Below are 26470 nucleotides of genomic sequence, written 5' to 3'. Positions count from 1 at the left end.
CTGGATTAACCTGCTACAGACGGGTTTTGCAAAGAGGCACCAGCATTATGCCACACCAATAAAAATTAATTATTAAAAAAAAAAACGATTATTTAATCGATTTTTTTTAATTAATCGATTTTCTTTTTAATTAATCGATTTTTTATTTTAATCTGCACATCTTTCCATGAACAGTGCACTGTTAACTCTGGACAATCCATGGAACATACTGGAGATACTTTCCCTAAGTTCCATACCAAAAACGTTAGTGTGCCCTTTGAATTACCTGTGGTAAGCAAGACGTCATTTGTGAAAACAGACGTTTCTTTATAACGTTAAAAATATGACCTTAGACTGAATGACATCCATCTCTTATGTGCTGGGGTAAAGTTAAATCTAAAAATTGGCAAGCTCTAACACAAATTCCACAATATGACAAATTTCATGAAAAATATCTCCCACAAGGCAGCTACTTCAAATAATGGTTACATCAAGGACTGGTTTTGTTTCAGTTCTCAGTGCACCTTTAACGTTTTTACAACAGTTTTCAACAGTTGTTACGCTGCTTACACAACTCTTAAAAATTCTATTTGTTTTTCAGTCCAATATTAATTGTAAGTAATTCTGCAATATGACAAATGTCCATTCATTAGTTTCTTCACCAGATCTTAAATTCTGTAAATCCAGTCAACCTGATAAGCAGCCATGTGGTAAAACTGAGCAAGTACTTGTAGCTATATATTAACACTGGTCCAATCTATTCAAAAGTCCCCAGCTATAATAACTAAAATGTCAGGAACCACCTTAAGGCATTGCTATTAATTTGTGGTCCATTTTACCAATCAGTTTAGATATTACCAGATTACCAAAATGGTAATAGATGTGTGAGCACTTATGTTTAATTAACTAATTTGCAGTTTTGGTGAATTTAATAATTTCACAAGAAAAAGAAAACAACAATAATAATAATTTATTGCTTCATTATTACAAGCTGTAAGTCTGTTGCTGCTGTATTGGAATGATGTCCGATAACTGCATATCAGGATGCTTGGCGCTGACTCAAATTTCAGAGGTTTCTACTTGGAATTCCACGTAACAACTGAATGGATTTTCCAGTTTTTGGGCATGTCTGGTGCCATCTGTACAATGCTCCTTCTTTAGACCAGTCTACAGGTGCTACTGTCAGATCCAGCCTCTGCAATACTGCACAGCAACTGGAGGACTAACTTTATTGGACTTTGTTGAGTTATAGCTGTGTATATTTCACTGGAACACAGAGGGGCAGCAGCTGGACTGTGTGTGGTGCTGAGTGCAATTTGAACCTGCTCAACCTATTTACAGTGTTTTCTATTAATGACAGTGTTGTCCACTGGTCAGTGTTGGTTCCAAAAACTGCATGTGGTACTTGAGTAGATGTGTGTAAGTTAATACCCTGCTTACAGACCCAACAGTGCCATGACAAACACAAGTCCTTTTTAAATGGATCTTTGGCCAACAGAAGTTTCTGTGGGTATTCCCTGGCTGTGCTACTGTTTTATTACTTCTGTCACTTTTTGAATTGTGAGTCCTAAAAGATCACGGGCTACTGCTCATGTTGATATCTGTCATTTCAAGGGCTGTAGGCCAACGGATCACAGTACAAACAGGCCTAACTCTCAATTTCTGCCGCAAAAAAAAAGGAAAAAGAAAGTAATGCACCCTTTAATTATTTCATACACCTGGAGTATTTTTTGGCATTCTAAAATGTTATACAAAGTACAGAAAGGGCCAGGAGAGTGAAAAAGTTCATATATATGGGACCAAATTCTGGGACAGATATTTGTGTCAGTACATTATAATACATGGAATCATATTTTTCTCAAGATAAGGCACTTAAAATAAGAAAAATAAGTGTAATAAGCATTTCAGTATATCATGATGCAATTATGATATATGTCTTAGTCTATATATGATGTCTCTGTAGCTTCTCTCAGCACATTGGTTTACCAGTCAGCATCCCCCTCATCAACAGGTTTTTGCCGGCAGCTGTTTTCAGTGAAAAAGTTTTGATAAGGCTGATGACCCACTGAATGTAGTGCTATAGTAGTGCACACTGTTGACCAGTGTACTTTCTATAGGGTATTTGTGTCTCCAAAAGCTACATGGGACAGCGGATGGGAGAGAGCGTTTTTGCAGTAGTGGGACAGAAGTCTAATGGATGTGTATTGAAAAAATAATGTCCTTCCAACATCATGTACGTTGGAGAACATTATACACTGATCAGGCATAACATTACGACCACCTTCCTAATAATGTGTAGGTCTCCCTTGTGCCTCCAAAACAGTTGTGACTCATCAGAGAATGGACATGGGGCTTCTGAGGGTGTCCTGTGGTGTCTGGCAACAGAATGCTGTTAGTCGGGGGCCTTTGGGTCCTATGGGTTGAGGGGAGGGAGGGGCCTCATCCCACAGATACTTGATCAGTTTTTGATCTAGTGAATTTGGAGGCCAGGTCAACACCTTGTGCTGTTCTTCATGTTTTTTGAGTTGTTCCTAAACTGTTTTTGTGTGTGTGCCTGTGTCAGGCTGCATCCTGCTGGGGATGGCTGCTACCGTCAAGGAGTGCCGTTGCTGTGGGGTGGGGGTGCCTGGTCCAAAAGTTTCCCAGCAGAACATTGTATTGTTACAAGATGGTCAATGCTATTTGCTTTTCCTGTCAGTGGTCATGTTATTCCTGATCTGTGTGTGTTTCTTACACAATGCTATTGAGCACTGGCATGTCTGCTTAATGATAATGTCACAGTGTCTGTATGTGTAGCTACATTCACAATAAGAACTTCATAAGTTATTCAAACGTCAATGTTGTTTCCAGCAGCAACAAAGAAAAACATAAATAGGAAGAGGGGTTAAAGAAGTCCTAATTATGTGACAATCCTTACTGCCTTTCTTAACATTTAATCTGTTAGACTTCCAAGTACTGTTTATAAATTCAATTCAGTTCAATTCAATTCATTTCAATTCAATATAGTTGGTTCAATGAATCTGAAAAGGAGATGTTTATCAACAACTGTTACAAAAAGAGGCTGGACTGCAAAATGAAATCCTACAAAATCAGAAATCAAGTGTATTCGAAACAATTCTTTTATGATCACCCTTGCCACAAACAGACGGAACTGGCTGTTTGTTAAAACACTTTAGGTTTATTCTATGTTTTCCTGACATGAAAATCTCTGGTATGTGCTCTCTGAAGAAAAAAAGCACAGTTATTTTTTGCACGCAGTGTGACTTTGGTCAGTTCAAGAAGGAGAGATGAAGTGGGAGCAGTTCTGGGGGGAACTGAGGAACAGTGTACGCCTGTGTCTCGGTGCACTATACCCCAAGTCCAAACTAGTGAAATCTGTCATACGGTAGATAGAAGGGGGGCCTAGGGGCTTGCGGAGTTTTGTTGAGGGGTTTGTGGTTGGTGTCATGGCACTGAATCCCAAATGATATCGTCTTCCGATGAAGTCTTTTTGGGATGACCGTGGAGAGGTGGAGATGAGGAGGCAGAGTGTTGCAGGATAGACAGCCTGGCAGAACTGCATGATTTGAAAGCACAGAAAAGAGGGAAAGGTTGGTTCAGAGAGGCAGGCAAATAATTATTGGATGGAAGTAGTGACATAGAAACTGAGCACAGACTGATTTTGACAGTGAGATGAGAAAATAGAGTGGCAGAAGTAGCCCACATTCACCGGAGGGGAACAGATTGCGAGGGGTCGGCTCTTCCGTACTGAACCTTCGTCATAGCTTCATTGCTGGGATTCAATCCCTCTATCACAAAGGTGGCATATCCTAAACTAGGGTGTTATTTTAGTAATTGTAAAAGGCATACTGGGAGGCACTGAGCAGCACTTTAGCGCTTCCAGCTGGTGTGCCAGATCAATAGTACTCATTTGGGTTATTGTTGTAGGCATAGAGTTGAATGGCTTGTGAGCAAGTGCTTTGCGCAGTGGCTACATGTGGCTGCTCCAAAGAGTGGTCTGAATTTTGTGTCCTCATGACAGGCTAGGCTAATAGTTTCCTCCTGCTTTAAGTTATTATGCTTTGCTAGGCTTAATGGCTGTCTTGTGCAGGATACATAGAGATGATAACACAAGTTAAAATAGTCAAACGACAGAATAGTGGGTGCTATTGGTAATTCTATAATCCCACAGACATTTCGCTTATCACAGCAAGGAAGCATCTGCGTATTAATGATGGCTTAGTTCCATTAATTACCCCTGTAAGCATGACAGTGATACGGTCATTATCCTTCATCATGTCTCTTTGTGACTCATCAAAGTATATCAGATGTGACCGAAGTACCGAAGTAATGACGTTGTCCAAAAAGTCAGCGATCTAAACTAATTTTAGTGCCTTTTGCTTGCTTGTGAGTGCTGAGTGTATGCAGATTGAGGGTTAGGTGAACAGAATAAGAGCTAGGAGGACAAAACAACATCAAGGACCGTGTTGTGTTGAGTTTTTGTCAAGTTTCAAACCCAGATTCTGCAGACCACAAATACTTTAGTATAGTGTTATTTGAAAAGTCTGCCCAGTGCATCATATATATACAAATTAGGCTACAATTAAGGAGTTTGCGTGTTTTCCCTGTGTCTGCGTGGGTTCTTCCCGGGTACTCCAGCTTCCTCTCAGTCTTTGGACATGCTCGTTAGGTTTATTGGTGATTCTAAATTGGTCGTAGGTGTGCATGTGAGTGTGAATGGTTGTCTGTCTCTCTGTGTTAGCCCTGTGATAGACTGGCGAACTGTCCTTGGTGTACCCCGGCTCTCGCCCGATGACAGCTGGGATGGGCTCTAGCCCCCCCCCCACGACGCTTCACGGGACAAGCGGTTACAGAAGATGAATGAATGTGTTAACAACTTGGAAAATGTATTACTTTGGTTGGACAAGCCCCGGTGCTTATGTACAGCAGTGTAAGGAATCAGGAGTCAGTCTCCCCTGAAAACAACACTAATGTTTGTTGCCTGTCATAGTTTGCCAAAGTGTTTAAGATGTTATATTTTTTACTATTTTGCATTATTTCTACGTGCTAGTAGTCTGCTAATTATGTATGCAATGCAGTTTACAGTCTTTCTTTAAATTTGCACATGGAGCTTAACACAGTTTGTTCGCAGGCAGGACCATACAGGTATATTTACATTTAAAGATCTGTGGAGCTTTTACCCTGCACGAAGAAGCACAGTGAACAGCACTGAATCTACCAAAGGATATCATGGACATGGATATTTAAAGGAGCCAATCATGCTGCACGGATCCAAATTATTTGTGCAATCAAAAACAGTGTGTGCAATTTGACCACTTTCATATCTTATGATATATAGACTTTTTTTTTTTATCAGGGACATTGATTTTGTTTTCAGATAGGACTTTACCTGTACTGTAAAGTTGTGTGGTGTATACCTGTACTGATATAATACAATCTATGTACTGTAGATGTGAGATACAAGTATTATGTGGTTGAAACAAAGGATTCAGTCAGATGAAGGTGCTGTATAATTTATTATGGAGTCTTTTATAACAAATGTTGAGCCTGAAACAAACAGAAGTGCTGTTAAAGAAAACACTCTGATAAGAATGTTGTATACAGAGAGAAAAATAGCAAATTAAAATGTAAACCCTAAACCTCGGACTTTGTCAGTCCTTCAAAGAGTATGCGCTTTTTTAAGCTTCATTACAGCACAATGTTCAACAATCATTCAACTTTGCTTCATAATACATTCACATGAATACTCGTGGCCAGACTAACTCACCAGTGAAATTGAAGTACGATGAGCTCTGAGCCCCATTAATTGCTTTGTGTATGTCTCAAAGGACATAAAACTACTGTTTTACCAAACATTTTAGGAAAAGCCCTGAGACGGACTGTAAAGATTGTGTAAAAATTCAAATGGATAAAGATCTTATGATTACAGTTTATAATGAATTTGTCTTGAAATTTGATGTGTTTTAAGCAGAGATTCATTTAGCTGTGACTAGAGAAGAGTAGGATTTAATTTCAGTGGTGTGTGGTCTGGTTGGCATTGCATCTACTGTACATCATTTGTCCAACAAGGTTGCTTACACCAAATAAGGCTATAACATTAATGTAAATCCATGTTGGTCTGCCTTTTAGGGTCATTTGCAAGTTTTAAGCCATCACAGAAACCATTAATTATGAACTAAGTTCTAGTCTAAAACACAGACGACTGCTCAACCACTGACCATCAACAAACAATCATGGTTAATGATTTTGTGTTCATATTGAGCTATTCTACCTGTTGGTACATAATGTGCTTTACAGTCACAATAATAACCTACCCATTCACTAGCACAAACACACACAGATTCACACACTAGTGCCAAGCACTGGGAGCAACTACTTTCTTGCTCAAGGACACTTTCAGGGATCGAACCGCTAACCATCTGGTCCGTGGGCGACCTGCTCTACTATTACATCTGCAATCAAACCAAATTCACTGTTATAGCCCAAACATTGATGTATATCTATTGAGTGTATTGAGGGTGGAAAGCCCAAAGATGTCGGGCAGCTTGTGTTGTTGTGGTTGGCCATGCTCAACCTTCCACATCTCAATAACATTGTGACGGTTTAGGGATTTTTAAGGCATTTGAGTCAGACATGTTAGATCAATGCTGCTACCCAATCTAGTGTGTGACATGTAATAACAATTTAATTTATTGTTTTTTTATTGTTTATTGCAACATATTCCAAGTCAAATGTCATGAGGAGATTGTGTTCTGACACAGTAAAACAACCGCTTGGTGCTGAAACCGTGTAGGAATGTCGGCTGATGAAGTGTGAATTACAGTCTTGTCCTACTTTCTAATGTAAGTTCAGTTCAGGACCTGTGTCAGAGTATCTGAGATTTTGCTGAAACAGCTTCTCCTGCAGTCTTGCCAAAGTCTCCAGATCCTCTTTAAAGGGGGGTTCATGCTGGGAGGATAATTTGGAGATGTAACCTTGATCAGATCCACTGCTTGGACCTTGTGTGCTATGCTCTAGATCCATGTCCTTCTCCATCTCCACATGATGGGAGTGGCAAGTTTCAGATGAAGGCAAATACTCACTCTGTATGCCTGCACAATAGGACTCCATCGGATTTGAGTCCAGAGAGGTCTGTAGGTCTGATCTTCTCTGGTCTGAATCGGCAGAAGGTTTACTCACAGAAAGGAGGGAATCCTCATCATCCTCAGTGGGAATTTGACACAAGGATTCTTCCTTGTGGGAGATCCAAAGCGGTCTAGGTTGTGGTTGTGGTTTGTTTAAAAGAGGCTCGGCTATGTGGACAGCCTCTGGACAAGGGTTATCTGTCAACTCCATGCTTGGTGGATACTGATGTTTGCTACCAGGATTTACAACCAGTCTAAGTTCTGCCACTGATGACACCTGGGGCTCCAGTTCAGGTGTAAGAATCTGAACACTGTTGCCATTTTCATTTATCTCTACCTCTTGAATGTAGCTCGGCGGCCCATCTCTAATTAAAGGGACACACTCTAGGACAGGAGGGATCTGCAGCTGGTCAATAAGCAGACTGGATTCATTCATGATCTCTTCTTCACTATCTATACACTCCTTCTCAAACCAGTGAGGATTTTCCAGCTGATAAGCCTGGAAGGTTTCAATTGCATTCCTCAGGGCTTCACCTGAGGGACAGTTGAAATAGTCGTCCCCACCAATTCCTTCAATGTGATTGACCTGACCTGGCTGATACTTCTCCATATCTAAGATGCGAAAGTACATGTCTTCAAAGTGCTTCATCAAATTGTATTTGACTGCGATGTCAAACACTGATGGCACATCTTGTTCACTGCTGATGCCATCAAAGTAAGCTACCATGTACTTGCCCAGCATACCTGCCTGGTGCATGTCTGGTAGGAAAAGGTTGAGAAAGGGAGTGAGCATGTCATCTGTGGGGGAGAGAACATCTTCCCTCAGTGTCACCCGCCCTTGACCACACAAGGCCCTCCACTTGGCCTGGACTCCTCGTGAGCACAGAACCAGGATTTTGTCAGAAGGGTTGTTCAGTTGCTGCCGTTGACACTCAAGCCAGCGAAGGCGCCCCACCATGCTGACTGAGGTCGAGTCTAACATGTCTACCACTACCTTGGTGCCACACTTGGCTTGGAGGAAGGCGCAGAGCTTCAGTACTATGTTCCTATAAAGGGGGTGGTCCTGTGAGTAGATGACCAGCACTTTGGGAGCTTGTTTAAGCGGCTGCTTCTGCTCCTGCTCCTGCAGTTTCTTATATGTCTCACCCTGTGGTTCAGCATCAGTTCTGCCTGAACATGGAAATTGAGAGCATTACTTTAGTAAATTGTGGGTGAATAACATGAAACACACAAAACAAGAAAAACAAGAACATAACAAAAATAGAACCAAAAGTGCATGTGACAAACCTAGGTTCTTGCAGAGCACACACAGAAGAACTGCTATCACTACACTAATACACACCACTCCCACGGTGACAAATGTGTATGGAGGGACTTCTGGGGCTTCTGTTGGCCTTGCTGTGGGGAACATAACAGTTGCTGATTAGCAGTGCTTTTGTTTTTACAGACGAAACATGACACCAAACTAACATGCATGCAGATCACAAATCTGTATACCTCTCCATCTCTCCTCTTAAGATCTCCAATGAAATACTGTTTTAGAGTTATACCAGGTCAGTTGGTGGGCTGTTAGACTGATCCAATCCAATGAAATCCAATGAAATATCTTTCATCAAGCATCTGAAAACCACATTCATTGTTTTGTGTGGCCAGCCTTTGCAGTAATTTAGCTCCCAAAGCTTCACATTTTGGCAACAGTATGTTGAGTTGGTCTGATTTGGTGTAAATTAAGCACAAGTTGGATATACTGGTTCACATTTTGCCCAAATGTAGCCCATTATATACACTACTGTAATAGCAACATAACATTTTTGTAAATACTGCATCAAAAACTTCTGTTGTATGTATACCATGCCCAAGCTACATACATAATTGACCCTATACTGTATACATGTAAATATATGTTATCAACTATGGGTATGATTTTAGAAGACATTGTAAAATGATCACCAACTTCGTATAGAGTCACTTTATGAGGACAAGAAAATCTGGGAAGCACACCACATGTAAAGAACATTGTACTGTAATCACCAGACAGAGTATTCAGTCACTCCCATACTTTGCTACGATAGGGACATTCCAAACCTGCCAACATACCATTGCAAATATTTGTAGGCGTAGGTATCCTTCGACGGGTACAGTCACTGCCACATTGTGGGAACAGAGGGTTGATCTGTAAAAGATAAAAAAACAATGCAGTATGCATTATGTATAGCCAGCTACACAAATCTGATTGGTAATAAACTAACATAAATCATCAGACTAGATTTGACAAGGTTTACCTCAACATCAAATTCGCAGCAGGATCTTGGCCAGTTATCAAGACTGAATGTTACATTCAAGGTCTTCTGATCGGTCTGGAAGAGAGTTTTAGCATTTAATCACACATTTATCGAGACAATTGTCAGTTCAAATGCTTGAATTTCTGGTATATTTTAACATGAGCACCTTTCTGTTTAAGAAAACCTGAAAAGGTCGACAGTTAGAGCTATGTTGCTAAAAATGTTTCTCTACCGCACCTGCGTACCTCGTGTACACAACTGACGCTGCAGTTATTCAATAAACCAAGTGCAATTCAACACAGCAACCCCCTGATAAATTATAAGGCAGGTTATATAATGCATTAGAAAGACCTCTCAAAGTAATAATAGATAATTCAAGACCTCCACAAACTACAGTGTTCATAATTACCACATTGACCACGTTTTGAAACGAAAGGAGAAAAAAGCTATGAAATCTAAATAGATTTGTCAGTGTGGCTATAGAGTGAATGTTTGGACAATGCAGTCAAATTACTTTGCAACTGTGCATGAAAATATTAAATATGTTTTGCAAGTGGTTTACTAATATAATGAGCAGCCTATTCTATATATTCTACAGAAAAATACTGCAGGCAGAATGGGGCACATCATTTCCTGTACTGGAACGAAAAAATATGGTAAAAACTAGGTTACAGTGGAAAACATTCAGATAGGATGTTATAATGAACAGTTACAGGAAGTTTTTTGGGTCAGGTCAAAAGAAAAAAAGAATGCATTCACCTTATGAGAGAGAGACTACTACACAACTACGTTTCACATACAGAGCATTTGAATGTCCACCTCAATGTACACTTACCTTGTTTACATCAGCTACTTTCTTGGAGCTGGAGCACCCAACAGCAACTTTGTACTTATCGCACAATATGTCAGGGCTGAAACTAACAACCAGAGCCGATTTTCCACTCACTGCCAGACTGATGTTTGGGTTCCATAGACTTCCTACAGTAAAGCAAAGAGACCATATGGGAGACATTGTTTATATAAATTACTTAGTCTTACTTAACACAATACACAGCATCAGTGACTAACCTCTCTCTATGCAGTATTGGGTCTTCAGCATTTGGGGATCTTGACAGCCTGAATAAACCAGAGTTGTTTTGAGTTTAGGAGTGTGTGTAGATTATAACATCTGCTTGAATCCTCTAACATTTGGTAACTCGGCAACACAGATTTCAGACCAACATGTTGCTATGATTTTGATAATCTGCTTCAGATGGATCATACAGTCATTCAAAACATAACAGCAGAACAAATGAGGTTTAATTTAATCAATATGAAGTGACAACAACTACAACGAAACATTAGTTCTGACTTAAACTCACCAGGGACACGGACATTCTTGTTGATATTGTAGGCGCTGTGGCCCATCTCTGGTTTGGGTATGTTGAAGACAGAGACCCGGTACACATGAGCAGGCTCCAACACCACCATGTTTGCTGAGAACATCCACTGAAAACACAAAAATAATACTGTCTGTCAGGAAATCAACTCTTTTAACAATGTTTCTGTATTTTAGTATGAAATTGATCCTGGTCTGCAACGTTAAATAAAGTCTCAGTCCAGCTGGACTGTATTCAAAGTGAGAATATGTCACTCTGTAAATAGAAATATAGCCATGATTGCCATACAGGTTGGACATGAATTGAAAAAATGGACATCACTTTGAGTCACCCACCTTTTCCCCAGATGGACTTCTCATTGAGAGTTTGTCTTTGAAAGAATATCGAACACACAGGTTCTCATTGGTGGACATCACCAGAACATGAAGCTCTGTTGCCTTCAGAAAACGGATACTGCCTGAGGTGAAACACAGCAGAGGTTATGTTCTGGATCACTGCCATGGTCCAGAATCCAGATGTGGAAAGACATCAATGACAATTCATAAGAAGCAAGAAACAATAACAATAAGGTAATTGGACAGGTTGGAAGCAAGGCAAGACCCAGAGTATCTCAACCAATTTATCTGATATTAATAAGAGAGTCAACGTCCAGACATTCTTTCTGTTTCTGTTTCATTTTGAGTAACGTTTTTGCTTTGTTTTTGAAACTGTCAGATAGCCAGAACTGGGAATAAACTAAAGCAATTAATGGAATTTAATGCCCATTAAATTACTTCATCTATTCCATATGACTGTGAGATTATTTTGATATAAATATTAACAAGAATTGACTGATGGCTTTTTCATGAAACTAGAAATATATTTAATTTAATCTGCAATTTATAATAAAGTATACAAAGAACCTCACTGCCATCTACAGAATTGAAACCATGATAGTTTTCTTTACCCTAACCCTCAGCTAGCATGTTGACTTACCATCATCCTTTATCTTCCAGCTAGCATTTAGAACAGGCTGCAGGTGTCCTGCACTGTCCTGCCTGGTGTCCACTGACACGGTCAGCTCCTCTGGACCGCTGGGAGTGTATTCAAAACTCTGTGAAAAAATTTTGTCCATACAAGTATCTGCACCCCCACACGCACACACACACACACACCATCTTAAGTGAGCACAAAACTGAATAAGTATGCACAGAAGACCTTTTTCGTGGTGAATGTTTTGACTTGTCACAAAAGGGAAAAGCACAGGTGTATTAGCAATGGATCAATTTCATTTAGTTGCCCAGTAAGCCATGACAGGGAACCAGCATGGACAAAAGCAGGACTTCCCCTTAGTGAAACACAGCCACCATTAATTATGACAAAGACAAAAGGCACTCTAACAATAAGGTAAGAACTGGAATTGACATTCTGTGACGTCTATGAATTCTTCTGTGATTGAATTGGACTTAAATGGCCAGTACCATAGTCAAAGAGCTCCACATAAGAAATATGCTCTTGAATTACGATATCATATTGGGGCCATCTTAACCAGCCATCTTAAAGTGCTGTCAGTAGATACCTGTAAACGAATTCCCACCTTCCACATACAATTATATTATTCTATGTACTGTAATAAGGGTGTGTGATATGACATTACAATATGTTAGGTAGGGCTGTCATTAGTTTAAAATATTTTAAGAAATCAACTTTGTTATCACTATTAATTGCATGATTGCCTATCGTTATGTGCGACTTATTCTAATCTTTGTTGTACTTTCAATAGGATATTACAGTTTTTGATACTCTTATAAACCTGGGAATGGACAAATCTGCTGCTTTATGCCAGTGTACAGTATCTTTTTATTACTGCAACAATCCAGAACAATGACAATACATGACAATACAAGAAGGAGCAGTGGCTCAACTCCAGTCTAACCAAGGTTCATGACCATAGGTGAGAGTTAAAATGTAGATTGACTGGTAAACCGAAAGCTTTGCCTTACAGCTCAGCTCAATCTTCACCACGAGAGTTCTAGACGCTGCCCACATTACTGCAGCCGCCGCAACAAACCACCTGGTCCATTGTACAATCACTTGTAAACAGCCCTCTGAGATACTTAAACTCCTTCAATTTGGGCAGTGTTAGGGAGGAATTTGTGGTGATGCCGATGAAGAAGAAGAAGTACCAGAGTCCTGTATGTCTTGAAGGCTGAAGGAGTTTATTTTAGATTGGAGACGCCAATAAGAGGGACCATGGCCTTGGCATGTTCCTCAAAGAGAAAATAGGGCAGATAACTGACCCCAACAGTAGTCTAACATTAACTACACATAGGGAAGAGAAATTATTCTCTAACAGGCAGGTACTTTCCCCCTACTTGGAGAGAACAATCCACTGTTTTGCAGCAGACGACCATGGCACTTAGAGCTGCTGACTCTCTGCTGTTTGGTGTATAACACAACAGTCAGAGTCTTTCCCCTAACAACTTACAGTCAAATGGAAGTGACCCTCACGTTCCTTGAGGAAAACTCCAACATGGAGGTGTCCAGTCAGGGACTTGTGAGTATGCACACATGGCACCTCTCATATTGCGCAACCTGGAAAAGGAGATAATCTGGCCCCTTTCAAGGAGTTTGGTTGCAGAACCCACGTTATGTGTAGAGGTGAGTCCAGTTATGTATAGTTGCTATACAGTATTGCTCCATCCTAGGGCTGGGTGAAATATAAAAAATATATAGATATATTTTTTAATGCGATATGGAATTAGACTATATCGCGTATATCGATATAGTTCAAATTTGCGCTGTGATCCTTGCTCCAGGCAAGCTGCTGACCTGGAGCTCTCTGCACTGCTCCCCCCGCCGCCTCCTCTTTCATGCACACACATGCACACACACGCACACTAGGACAGGGCGTAACAACTTCAGCGGAGTGCGCGGAGGAGAAATTGGTTAGTAAAAGAAAAAGCAGTGTCTCAGTAATTTGGAGATGGTTCAGATTCAAAGTATCAGATGAGCAACAAAATTACCTTATATGCAGAGGTTGCGCTAGACTTTTTTGTTGTCTGTCATTTTGACTGACAGGGTCATAAAAATCCCGTCATAATCTATTTTTACTCGTTTTCAATGCAAAAACGCAATGCAATTCAATAGCATTTAATTTTCATTAAAATTTCATTAACTTTAAGTACTTTTTCAGTATTGACTTTAAATGGTAGGGGAAAAAAGTTTGGGTTGCCAACACCTCATATATATATATATATATGTCTATGGTTAGCCGAGCTCTGACGTGTGCATCAGTATAATCGGTGTACCAGGAAATCGTGCACTGACAAAAGTCCCGCCATGTTAGGATTGCAAACTGGGATAAGAGCCAATTAATAATGTCATTAGCCACCAAGTGGTGTGAATTGCAATCTGTCAAAATGACAGATGGCCTTCAGATTTTTCCATCAGTTTGAAAAAAACGGTCATTGACGGAAAATACTCGGTTAACGCGACCCCTGGTTATATGTAGGTTGTGCCATAAACAAGTTACAGCCAGGGGTGGAAGCACTACAAATCTTTTTCGCCACCTAAAACAGTTGGGTCACTGTTGATTTAACTTAGTTAACTTAGTTATTATTAAAGATAGACAACTTTATTGATACATAGATAGACAACTTTACTGATCCCTTTGGGAGGTTCCCGCAGGGAAATTGACAAGAAAAACGAGAACAGTGCTGCGGAGTGACTGAAGTAGCTGCCGTCTCCTACAGTGCCACGGCTAAAATTGAACTACTTAACATTATACCTGGGTATTACAAAATAATAGTAAAAACATGTTACTGAACTATTAATATGAAAGTAAAAATGATCATAATCATGATGATCTTTATAGTTTTTATGTATTGTGTCAACTCAACATTAGAGTTACATTATTACATTAATCATTAGAGCAGAGGTCTTCAACAGGGGGTCCGTGAACCCTAGGGGGTCCGCGGAGGTACTGCAGGGGGGTCGCGAAAGTTTTGGTTGATTAGACTTTTTTTTTTTTTATATTCCCCCCGCAATTTTTCCACAAATTTAAATGTCCCTGCTCCATCTCCCCATCAGTTTGGGGGTCCTTGGCCTGGAAAACATTGAAGACCCCTGCATTAGAGGGCTCCTTCATTAAAGGGACTACCAATAGGCTACAGTTGGTTTCAGATATTCTGAATGATAGGGCCATTTTCCAAAATCTAACGCAGAAAGAGAATATTATGACACACATCTGTAACTGATGATGCCATTAGTTATGAATTACCTGCCAGAAGGATTTTAAGAAACATCTAAGGAAATGTCATTTGTCATCATACTTTAGAGCAAGAGATTTGGTATTTCTTCACTTCCTGGGAGGAAACGCTTATTTAATATTTAGTGGATATTTCTGCCTGTCTAAACCTTTCCACATTTAGTTACAGCATATGCAAAATACACATCAAATCCTAATTGTAATCCTGTTATATTTTTTCTTAAATAATTTATTTTTAAAAAGCAAATCTTTAGTAATGAAAAAGAACCAAGAAAGTAGTAGTATTGACAAAATCTGACAATACCTATTGCAATATTTATGACATATTAGAAAATGTATTCAAATGTTGTCGTAACCACCAGATATCTTATGGGCAATGATCCATACAAAATGAGTGAAATAGGTGCTCTGTGGAGTTCTGCTGAATTCAGAACAAACTAAGCAAATGTTATACGCCTTTCCAAAGGTAGTGGTCACCATCTGATGTGGTTCATGCCCAATATAATTCCTGCATGCAAAACCTAAACAGGCCATTCAAAAGACACCAGAAAAAAAGAAGGTGACCCCGATGGGCCATAAACAGTTAATGCTTTCAGTTAATATTCGCATAAATAATCTAGGAATGGGAAATATAGGAAACCAGAATATGTAATACTCTAATGGTTCTCTTCTCTTGTTTCCACGAAAATGAGGACTCTCAATCTGTTAATCAATACACAAGCCACACAATTATGTTCTTTAGCCGGAGAATTAGAATTACAGTTTTTATTCAGTGTTTTATAAGTCTTATAAATATGAATATTGATAAACTGTTATTAGCAATTCTATGTAATTAGATCAGATAATCTGTTTTAAGTTTATACTGTTTAATTGTCACTTTGAGATATCAAACAAAAGCGTTTAAAAAGGAAACTGGACTTGTAGAGTTTGTTTTTTTTGAGAAACTCTACAAGTCAAGTTGCCTTTTTTTTTTTGGGATATAACATGACTTGGATGAGAACCTTCACATACATATCACTTTAAGAGTGGAGCAAACTAAATTAAAAATTGACCAGAAACCTTTGTCCCCACATGAAAGGTTAGCACATGGATATGTGCTGCTTTCACTTCCAGAAGCAAACAAAAGTAAAAACGCTTGTTGCTGTGATCATCTAAAATGATCTGCCACACAGCATCAAGGAAATGATTTTACTCACTTGATTTCGCTGTACAATTCAAATCCTGTGGCAGAAAAAAAAAACGAAAAGGCAATTAGAAAGAAGAATAGTAGAATAGAAGTCAAGTAAGGACTTTTCATCATGCTTCCGTCTGTGCCGTAAGGGTAGTAACCGCATTATAACACAGATTCATGTGCAATTAATCAGTGAACGGGCACAATTATTTCCAATGTTACTTTGTTTTTTGTTTTTTTTACTCCACGATTATATGTGTGGGAAAAAACACAAACATATAAACACTCTTAACTTTTGAAGTGCATTACGTTACATTAGTTCGTTTCTCACCTGTCGGGAGCAGCTTAAAGGCGGCCATGGTAAAATGCTGACCGGTGAGGACCTCGACAAACAAATGAACACTAAAGCCGCTCGAAGGAGGCTCATTTTGAAGGAGGCTTCGTTTACTGTCGCACTTCAAATGTGAGTTTAGACATTTATAACTTCCAAAATTCTGCGGTCTAAACTAACGCGAGGACCGTGAAAGAATATACCTGAAGCGAGTGACGAACTTCCTGCTCTCTTAAAAAATAACCTGTTTACGGTAAATGTTCCCCATGCTGCCTTCAAGTCACTTGGGGATTTAGAAAACTATTCTAGCCTATTTAGTGACAGTAACTGACAGCTTGCCTAAAATTCAGATAATTTTAATGAGAGCCTTTGATATAAAATGATTGAAATAATAATAATCTGTTTTATAATAAATTATAGTTTATAAAGTAGCGTTTTCCAGAATTACAGTTCACTGTTCATTCAAATCAGCGAATTTTATAACAATTTCAATTTACTAAATTTACATATTGCACGTTATGATAAGCTAAATATATAGAAAAGCACTAGTATCGAGTACGAAGAATGTGGGCATAGCTTTTCTAAATATTTTGAAGTAAATACGAGCTGAAAGCAGCAATTAAAAGTAACGCCTACCAAGCATCGTTGGATTTCCCATTCTCATTGAATGAAGCTTGAATAATTTGGTTCCCTTCCTTGTTCCGAGGAACATCTCGTTGTACTCGCACAGCTTCAACGTCACACATTTTCGCTTGATTTTTATCTTGGTAATGTGAGGTGTGATCGTGTACTGGCTGCAGCAACTCTAACCACTGCCAAAGATGATTAAATTAACACATTTGTTATTTCAACATATCAACCAATACTGAGAGTTAAGGAAGTAGAGGGGCGTAGGAAAGTTTGCCCATCACTCATTGTTATTGTTCCAGAGCTGCACGGTGGCATATTCACCAGCAGGTAGCACAAGAGTATCTGATGCTCAGTTTAAGGAAGGAATTACATTATATTTACTGCAGTGTTATGTGACTATACAGTGGAGGGCATCTACCCCAACGTTACTCCTGATTATTTTGTTGATAGCACTGCAGCCTGTGGAGTACAACACATAGTTGCCCGCCTTTCCTGTACAGCCTGTTATATCTTACAAGTGAAACACACACATTTACAGCAGCCTTGAACAAACATTACTTAGCATTTGCAGTAGTTAGTAGGCTACATCAAAACGTGCCTTTTTATTTATTCATAACTCTGTTTACACTCAAGTTTGCAAATGAAAACATGCCCAGCATGTGATCATAGCAGAGTAGGTACTGATCTCAATAGACATACAGACTGACAAAGCTTGTAAAGTTGTATTTGCCGCCATCTTGTGTTCACATAGCAGTATTGTAGTTTGAAAACCGGTGTCGTTTGATCTTGATTCGTTATTAGACTGTCTGAACATTTATTGTTGAAGTTAAATCGAATGGTGTGGTGACTTTCACAGAATGTGAACTCTGCAGATAAAGTGACCATCTATGATCTGTCATCTAAAATAGGAACCCAATCTCTTATTATGCAGTCTGCATATAGCAGTGTTGAATATTTAAAATGTCTTCATCAGCATCACATTGCCGTGCTGCTGCACAAAGATTAACTGTTAACACTGTCTTGAGTTTGCGATCTTGAGATACAATGACTTACAAAGATACACCAATCAGGCAGGAGATGTAGATACCATTGTCCATCTTGTGACGATACAATGTTCTGCTGGGAAACTTTTGGACCTGGCATTTGTGTGGATCTTAGACATGTATCACCCACCTAGACCAAGCCAGGCACCCCCACCCCATAGCAATGACACTCCTTGATGGCAGCAGCCATCCCCAGCAGGACACAGGCACACACACAATAACGGTTTAGGAACAACTCAAAAAAATTTACAATTACAAATTTGCTAGATTCCAACCAGATTAAAGGGGAACTCCGGCGCAAAATGAACCTGGGGTTAATAACACATGTGTACCGAGTTCGACCGTTCTCTGGTATTTGTTTTTCATGCATTTGTTTTGTTAGTCAAATGTGACCAGTTTTCTTGCAAACCGCTATTTAACGTATAACGCTAGCCTTCGGGGCACACCTACACATGAAAAGAAATCGCTATTTCTATACCACTAACAAGGCTCACAATATCACCACACTTACACGATAGCATAACTAGGGTCTCTACATGTAAACCGAAGCATTGAGAACTTTGCAGGTATACAGGCAGTTTATTAAAAAAGGAACACAGTACCGTTCGCGTCTGGCTCGCATATCCAGGCGGGCGCCATCTTGGGGAAACTGAACTCTCTTTCCTATGCTCTCAGTGCTTTCTTCCGGCAACAGACAGTTCAGTTTCCCCATATGTATACTTGCAAAGTTCTCAATGCTTCGGTTTACATGTAGAGACCCTAGTTATGCTACCGTGTAAGTGATTTCTTTTTATGTGTAGGTGTGCCCCGAAGGCTAGCGTTATATGCTAACTAGCGGTTTGCAAGAAAACTAGTCACATTTGACTAACAAAACAAATGCATGAAAACAAATACCAGAGAACGGTCGAACTCGGTACACATGTGTTATTAACCCCAGGTTCATTTTGCGCCGGAGTTCCCCTTTAAGTATCTGTGGGATGATCCACAGAGGCCCCTCCCCTCAACCCATAGGACCCAAACGCTCCCACTAACAGCATTCTGTTGCCAGACACCACAGGACACCCTCAGAAGGCCCATGTCCTTTCTCTGATGAGTCACAACTGTTTTGGAGGCACAAGGGAGACGTACACAATTTGCAATCAAGTGGTTTGGCTGTCTTCTTTGTTTTACTTGTGGATATCAGTCAGGGTGACTTTTCGCCGTGTGTGATGTGAGATAGTATACATTCCTTGAGTGATTTTATGTGTAAGAGAACTTGGCAACAATGGGAACAATGGTTTCATGTAGAGTTTTATTGGGAAATTGCCTTTTCCATCTACATTTATAACATGTAACTGACCTTATAACAGCTTTAAACTGCATCTTAAGGTGTAAAAGCAGATTAAAAAACAAACAATGTTAAAAACAGTATATAAGAGATTTCTTGTTGATGAAGAATAAGATCATTGGGTATAATTAAGGATAAACACTATGCTGTAACTGAAAACACATGGCAGTCAGCATATAAATCTTCATATTTGTTAACCAGATTATCTTGCCTGGACGCAGTGTTTAGTGTTAATACAATGAAAGTAGACAATTTGTATTCATAATTCTCCACAATCTACCTCACAAAAGCCTTAAGCCGCTACTGTACATCTGGCAATCATACAACCAAAACAGACAAGCAGTGTAATGAGGAGTGAGTGTGCACTGAATGGTTATCTAACAGCGTGTCAAGACTGGTTTTGTTGTTCCAGCAGTGATAATTAGTGAAGTATGGTACATCCATAGTTACCTAGATACAATTATGTTCTAATGGCCAATTTTAAATAAAACATAACTATCATGATCAATAATATCAAACATAATATGACGTACATAAAGAAAATGACATGAATTAACCAAAGAACTGATCAAACACTGTGGTTTTAGTGGGGATGATTTTTAAAACATTTTGGTTCAAATTGCATTTTTTATTTGCTAGAATTTAATATAGTATGTTGATGGTGTTTATGTAACATTGGTCATTTTAGAGGTTCTTACACATGAAGGCATAACCTGCCTGACTGCTTCTAATAAAGTGAAGAAAAAAACTGCAGAACAAAATGATCCCTGTCACAATGAACGACTTGACAGCCTCTTCTCTCTCTTTTTTTGAATCAAATGTGTGCATGCTCCTGCAGCTTGTAAATGCAATATAAAAATGGAAGAATGATGTGGAGTGGTGCATTCAGGTACAGTCAGAGGTAAACAATTTCCAGAGGTAAAGTCATAAATACATGGCTGTAACATTCGACAAGGAACATAATTTTTGCTGTAGACCAGAAAATATTTGGTAAGCGGCATATCAGCATAGTTAATATTGCACATGACAGACAGAATCAGAAACATTAGTTTAAAAATGAATAAACCTCTTCAGACTTCCTGTTAAAGAAAAGAAAAATATATATAGCATATATAGCATGGTATGTCATATGTGGCAAAGAAACACAATGAATCATAAAAGTTAGTCTGAAGTAAAACTTTCAGACATGATTTGTTCAGCAGTCAAGTCCATCTCAGACTGAATTCCATTCACAGTATCACACCGCTGGAAGGGGATGTCTCTGCGCTGCTGGACAGACAGTTTCAAATTATTATTCAGGCATGTGCACATTACAGTATACTGCAGCAAGAAAGTCAGCACTCAACCTCAAATATTTACTAACAATTATACTAACAAATGATGTAAATGCTAAATTGGATACAGAGTACATTTCCATAAATTATGGATTTAGAATTTAAGCCACAATAAATATTAACAAAGATGGCCATACTGGTGTCTCAGCCCTGTTATCTCTTACATTCTATTTTAATCTGGAGCTTGGACAGCTATTAAACTGTCAGCTGTTGTAGCGATCTCGCTGGAAAACTACACAAGAATGTACAGGTTTTCCAAATGTGTAAGTTACAGTTGTGTTCAAAAAAATAGCAGTCCAGCATCACTAACCAGATCAATCGGTTTTTGAATAATTAAGTTTTTATAAAAACAGGTGGTCCTTATTTAAGGACAAAGACAGCAAATGTTGTACATGCCGGTTATAGTGCATTTCTCTCTAAAAATTGGAGTAAAATGGGTTGTTCCAGACCTTGCTCAGAAAAACAGCATACTTTGAATAAAAGGTTGATTAAAGAGGAGAAAACATATGAAGATGTGTAGAAAACGATGACAGCTGCTAAGCTAAAATGATCTCAAATGAAGTTGGTCGATTCCACACGACACAGATTTAAAGTGGTTCTCAGAAACACTGCCTAATATTCCCTTTTCTATACTTTCTGTAAAGTAATAACAAATTTAATACATTTGTATTGATATTTTGATTTGGAATACTATGTGCAGTGAAACCGCTGTATGAAAATAAAAGCTATTGTAAGTATTTTGAACTTGACTCACTTTTTTTAGACACACTGCTATTATTTTGAACCCAACTGTCTGTACCCGGCTGGCCTTAGGCAGATGGGTCCCTCCATATGAGCTAGGTTCTGCTCAAGGTTTCTTCCTGTTAAAAGGGAGTTTTTCCTTGCCACCATCGCCTTCAGGCTTGCTCAGGGGGTTTCAGGCCGGGTTTTGTAAAGCATCTTGAGATGATTTGTATTGTTGACGCTATATAAATAAAACTGAATTGAATTGAATTGAACTGTACATACTAGTTAACTATTTGCTCCAAACTAGCTGTAATGTTATATTAAAAAAAAAATCCTCAAACCTTTGGGATTCAACAGAGATTTAAGATATACACAGAAACTCTCCCTTTCAGCAGATTAATGTGTACAGTAACTTCATAGTAAGATCATACCTCACAGTGAAGAAAAACTAATTTCTGTGGGAAAGTGTACTTATGAAGCTTGCTGATTGATTAAACAGCAATCAAACCTCACACCTGGAGTCTCAGGCTGCTTCATCAACTTGAGAGGGCTGCAGTCTGGCTTCGCTGGAGTGCACATCTAAAGAAAACAGCAGATGAAAGTTTATTAAACCCTCTGAAACATTCAACATTTTCTTACAATGTACAAAATGAATTATTAAAGCTAGCGTTAGTAAGTGATGATCTCTGTGTTTATATGTGGACAAGACTCACCACGTTTCTCTTCCTATTAGGATTGCTGCTGGTTATGTTGTCGCTGTAAGCAGTTGAGTGGAGAGGTCTGCCGCGTAGCTCATCTCTTTGACGACATGCTGCCCGTGTAGACTGCAGCTTCCTGTATCAGACATTCAGAGATAGTATAACTTTTTAATACAATTAGAGATCTTAAAGTTGATCTGTGCGGTCATTAGTTCATTGTGTACAATTAATGATGCAGTATTGATATTTAGTTGTAATGCTTTGTCCAAGTTTAAGGAGTTGGACACATCTTCAGCCTTTAATTTCATTTATAATACAGAAAAACCCATTTAATAATAAAATAAGAAAACGATTGCACTGTACACATTAAACTTTAGACATGGCTAGCATTACAATTGCTTTAAAACATTTGTGTCACTTATACATGTGTGATAAGAACTTTTTCGATTGACAGCCTCACAGCAGCAAGAAGGAAGGACCTAACGCTCCTTCGCACAGTGCGAGTGAAGCAGTCGACTGCTGAAGGCACTGCCCACTGCTGTTATAGCACCATGGAGGGGGTGGGACTAGTTTTCCACCAGTGATGACAGCTTTGCTTCCATCCTCAGATCACCCACCACTTCCACAGGCTCAAGTGACCACGCCATAGATAATGGCTGATGCCACCACAGTCGTAGGACCTCAGTAGTGCTCTGCAGTACCTTAGTGTTCTTAGCAGACAGAATCTGCTCTGGCCTTTCTTATAAAGTGCCCTATAGCATGGTCAGTCCAGTTCAGTGTTTTGTTCTGGTGAACACCTAAGTACTTATAAGAGTCCACTATCTCTGTGTCCATTCCCTGGATGTTTATAATCTCTAAGTAGCCGGGAGCTGCGGCAACAGTGGCAAAATAGTATATAAATCACACACTTGTTAATGAATTCCTGACTAGGTATTTTCTTGCCTGAGTGGGGGATTTTTATTAATTTTGTGTATATTGTGTTCTTTTAGCAGTTACAGCTTCTGTTTAGCCACAAAAACTGACCAACAAATCAAGGCATAGTATCATTTCAGGATTTATACATTAACAACACCTTTGCGTCCTTCCAACAGCTCTCTGACCAGTTCTCACTCCCTAAACATCACTTTTTTAGATACCTACAAGTTCGCAGTTTTGCTCGCACAGCCTTCCCAAATTTCCCCAATTTGCCCAACGAGTCACCTCTTGATAGGTTTTTCAAATCTAGTTACTCATTGAAAGGGTTAATTTCAGATATTTATAATCAAATTCTCTCTCTTCGTCCAGATCCACTGGATAACATAAGGGCCTTGTGGCAAGAGGATTTGGGGGAGGAGTTATCTGAGGTTTTGTGGGACGGAATTCTTAGTCGTGTGCATAAATCTTCAATATGTGCACGCCATGGCCTTATTCAGTGCAAAATTCTGCACCGTACGTATTACACTAAAGAGAGGCTGGCTAAGATCTACAAAGATATATCTCCAGAATGCGATAGATGCAAGCAAACCCCAGCCAATTTAATTCATATGTTTTGGCTCTGCCCATCTCTGTGTAACTACTGGACGGACATTTTTAAAACTATTTCAGACATAGTTGAAGAGAGGATTGAGCCGAATGCTCTCACTGCATTGTTCGGTGTCTCCTCCTTTGTACCTTCCCTATCACAATCTAATAGAGATGTTATTGCCTTTGTCACCTTATTAGCAAGAAGACTAATTTTAACTAAATGGAAGTTAAGAACCCCCCCTTGTCATGCACGCTGGTTGGCGGATGTTCTTTATTTCCTTCAATTGGAAAAAATCAGACTTTCTACAAGGAGTTCTTCTCAAAAATTTTGGAAGGTTTGGGGCCCATTTTTTCTTTATTTTGAGAGTACTAGTTTCTCACATATTCCTGACTAGGACTAGACTGGCCTTAACCTAGCTATATGTCATATGTTATGCTCTGTTGGGGTGGCTACCTATTGTAAGGTTTTGCTGAATTTGGATATTGTATATGTGTCTGTGTTTTTGTATTTAATCCTCATTACTGACTGTGGAGGGTTGTTGTGTTTTGGTTTGATTTGATTTATTGTTGTTTATTTTGTGTATGTAAGCAAAAAAGGTAACTTGTTTTTGTACAGATATATTTTTTTAACTGCTTTTGTATTGTTGTCTTGAAATTAATAAACAAACTTGGAAAAAAACAAAAAAAAAACAAAAAAAAAAACTGACCAACAGAGAACCTGGTCTAGATGTTTGGACGGAGTAGCATGTTACATATCCACTATACTATATATATGGTTGTGTCTTAATAGTTATTTTTAACATACTTTGTTATAATACTTTAATATCACCATTAACCACCATTTTATCAACTAGTCAGATAAAAATGGGCAGTGTAACCATCTCAGTCAGAACAGACATGACCAGTTCAGAAGATAGTTTCAATTGGCTTGAGATGGGTGGTGTTAACCTTTGGTATTCTGTTCAGTAGGAAAATATTAGTACAAAATGTCTGTCATCTTTTTCAACTGAGTGAGTTCAGTGTTGCCAATAAAGTTGGAGAAAAAAATTTCTTCTTCCACAGTGTCTATGTCAAGGTAGCCATTAAGAGTGATATCCAATAGTCTCAGTTGCAGGAGGGCAGTCTATAGCCTTTGTTCAATAAATAATTTATCTATGTGTACACAACCTTTAATCCCGCACCCCTGTGTGGTGTCAATGCTGCTGGTCCCTGTTCCTCCCTCTGCCACAGTTAATTATACTCCCTGGAGTTTAAAGCAGCCAGCCTGCTGCCCCCTTCTGCTGGATGGTCTGAGCTCTTCTCTCTCTTTTTTTGACAGTGATGAACTAATTAGCCTGGCTGGGCATGCCAGGGTCGGGGACCTCGGCATAGCCAGCCCCTTTAGATAGAGGGGCAAGTCCAGACTCTCATCTGGGGAGCTGGGGCCAGGTAGGTTGGGTGTAGAGTTACTGAGGTCTGGCTGATCAATACTGAGAGGCTGTCTGAAAGGCGGACAGGCCCATGGTACAATGTGAGCCTGTGAGAAACTGTCTTTTCATTCAACATGTGTCCAAAAGTGTGTCAAATACATCCTCAAAAGTAGGGATGCACCAAAATGAAAATTATTGTCCGAAACCGAAAATGGGGGCCCCAAGGCCGAAAACCGAAACACAGAAAGAAAATTGTTACGCCAACAAAATCCCACATCTTCTGCAACAAAGAACAGCTGATTATCTAAGGCAGGGATTCCCAAATTGTGGTGGGGGTGCGTGAGCTGCCTCTAGGGGGCTCTTGCTCTTGAAAATCCTCAGATAGATCCTTTTTGTTTTTTTGTTTTTTTTATTATCCGTTCCTGAGCCTATGCTCTTTGTTATTTATGATGTGGGTTGTGTGTATATTTTTTAATTTCCATAACTGCTGTGTTATGTTGATGGGGGTTGTGTTAGCTCCAAGGTCATTTAAAGTTGCTGCAATTTCTGTTTAACACGGCTGAAAATAGAAAAGGGGGTGCGCGGCCAAAACAGTTTGGGAACCGCTGGCAATGAATTCCATGATCTTTTTGCCATCGCACCATCACTGGGAAACTTCCTTGCCAAAATGAGTTTTTCAAAACTTAGACTTAGACTTAGATAAACTTTATTGATCCACAAGGGAAATTGCTTGGTTACAGTAGCTTAGTTGTCATAAAAAACACACTCTTAAGAACCTCAGATAAAAAGAAAAGATTAAATTAAATAAAATAGAAATAAAAAATAAGTAGAATAAGATCTAGTAACATAAAATAGAAATAGTATAAGCCAAAATGTACAAATTATCATATTAGAATATGAACAAATGTACAAGAAATGGAAGAATATAAATATAAATTATATATACAGGGTAAGGTGTAAGGTGCAGTAGTGTCCATTAACATTAATAACAATGAGTTATCTGTCACAGAAAGGTGAGTTGTTGTACAACTGGACAGAGAATGGTATGAAAGTAGTCCTGTAGCGTTCAGTGTGGGAGCGGAGCTGGATCAGCCTGTTGGAGAATGAGCTCTGCTGCCCCTCTATTGTCTGGTGTAGTGGATGTGACGGATTGTCCATGATGGAGAGCAGTTTGTCCAGTGTCCTCCTGTCCCTCACTGAGACAAACGTCTCCAACTTACTGCCAATCACATGACCAGCCTTTCGGATCAATTTGTTGATCCTACTTATGTCCTTTTTGCTGGTG

General features: G+C 39.2%; 2 protein-coding genes across 3 annotated transcripts in view; both read right to left on the bottom strand.

The window, feature by feature from the left end:
- Nucleotides 1-5380: 5380 nt before the first annotated feature.
- Nucleotides 5381-16871, bottom strand: il17ra1a (interleukin 17 receptor A1a). The gene is made up of 11 exons (XM_084572981.1): nucleotides 16516-16871; nucleotides 16210-16234; nucleotides 11740-11886; nucleotides 11100-11221; nucleotides 10747-10873; nucleotides 10454-10501; nucleotides 10221-10363; nucleotides 9386-9460; nucleotides 9201-9276; nucleotides 8391-8501; nucleotides 5381-8273 (listed from the first exon to the last, which is right to left on the bottom strand). Exons 1-11 carry the CDS (start codon nucleotides 16609-16611, stop codon nucleotides 6817-6819), a joined length of 2427 nt encoding a protein of 808 aa, XP_084429107.1. The 5' UTR covers nucleotides 16612-16871; the 3' UTR covers nucleotides 5381-6816.
- A 2601-nt stretch (nucleotides 16872-19472) lies between these two features.
- The window catches only part of arhgef39 (Rho guanine nucleotide exchange factor (GEF) 39), a 36659-nt gene continuing 29661 nt past the window's right edge, over nucleotides 19473-26470 (bottom strand). The window contains exons 10-12 of one of the 2 annotated variants that reach the window (XM_084573739.1): nucleotides 22289-22409; nucleotides 22091-22154; nucleotides 19473-20784 (exon numbers count right to left, since the gene is read on the bottom strand). In XM_084573739.1, coding sequence (XP_084429865.1) covers nucleotides 20753-20784; nucleotides 22091-22154; nucleotides 22289-22409 — 217 coding nt within the window. In that variant the 3' untranslated portion in view covers nucleotides 19473-20752. The remainder of the gene's footprint in view (nucleotides 20785-22090; nucleotides 22155-22288; nucleotides 22410-26470) is intronic. The other variant, XM_084573740.1, reaches the window with a different exon arrangement.

The sequence above is a fragment of the Chelon labrosus genome (genome assembly GCF_963514085.1).
Source record: "Chelon labrosus genome assembly, chromosome: 23".
NCBI lineage: Eukaryota > Metazoa > Chordata > Actinopteri > Mugiliformes > Mugilidae > Chelon > Chelon labrosus.
This window is presented reverse-complemented; position numbering and strand designations above follow the sequence as displayed.

Coding starts and splice junctions, on each gene's coding strand:
- il17ra1a (XM_084572981.1), bottom strand. CDS start 16,611: ATGAGCCTCCTTCGAGCGGCTTTAGTGTTCATTTGTTTGTCGAGGTCC. Junction 10,502..10,746: donor CAAGAATGTCCGTGTCCCTG/GTGAGTTTAAGT, acceptor TGGTTTATTCAG/GCTGTCAAGATCCCCAAATG. Junction 9,277..9,385: donor GCTGCGAATTTGATGTTGAG/GTAAACCTTGTC, acceptor TATCTTTTACAG/ATCAACCCTCTGTTCCCACA.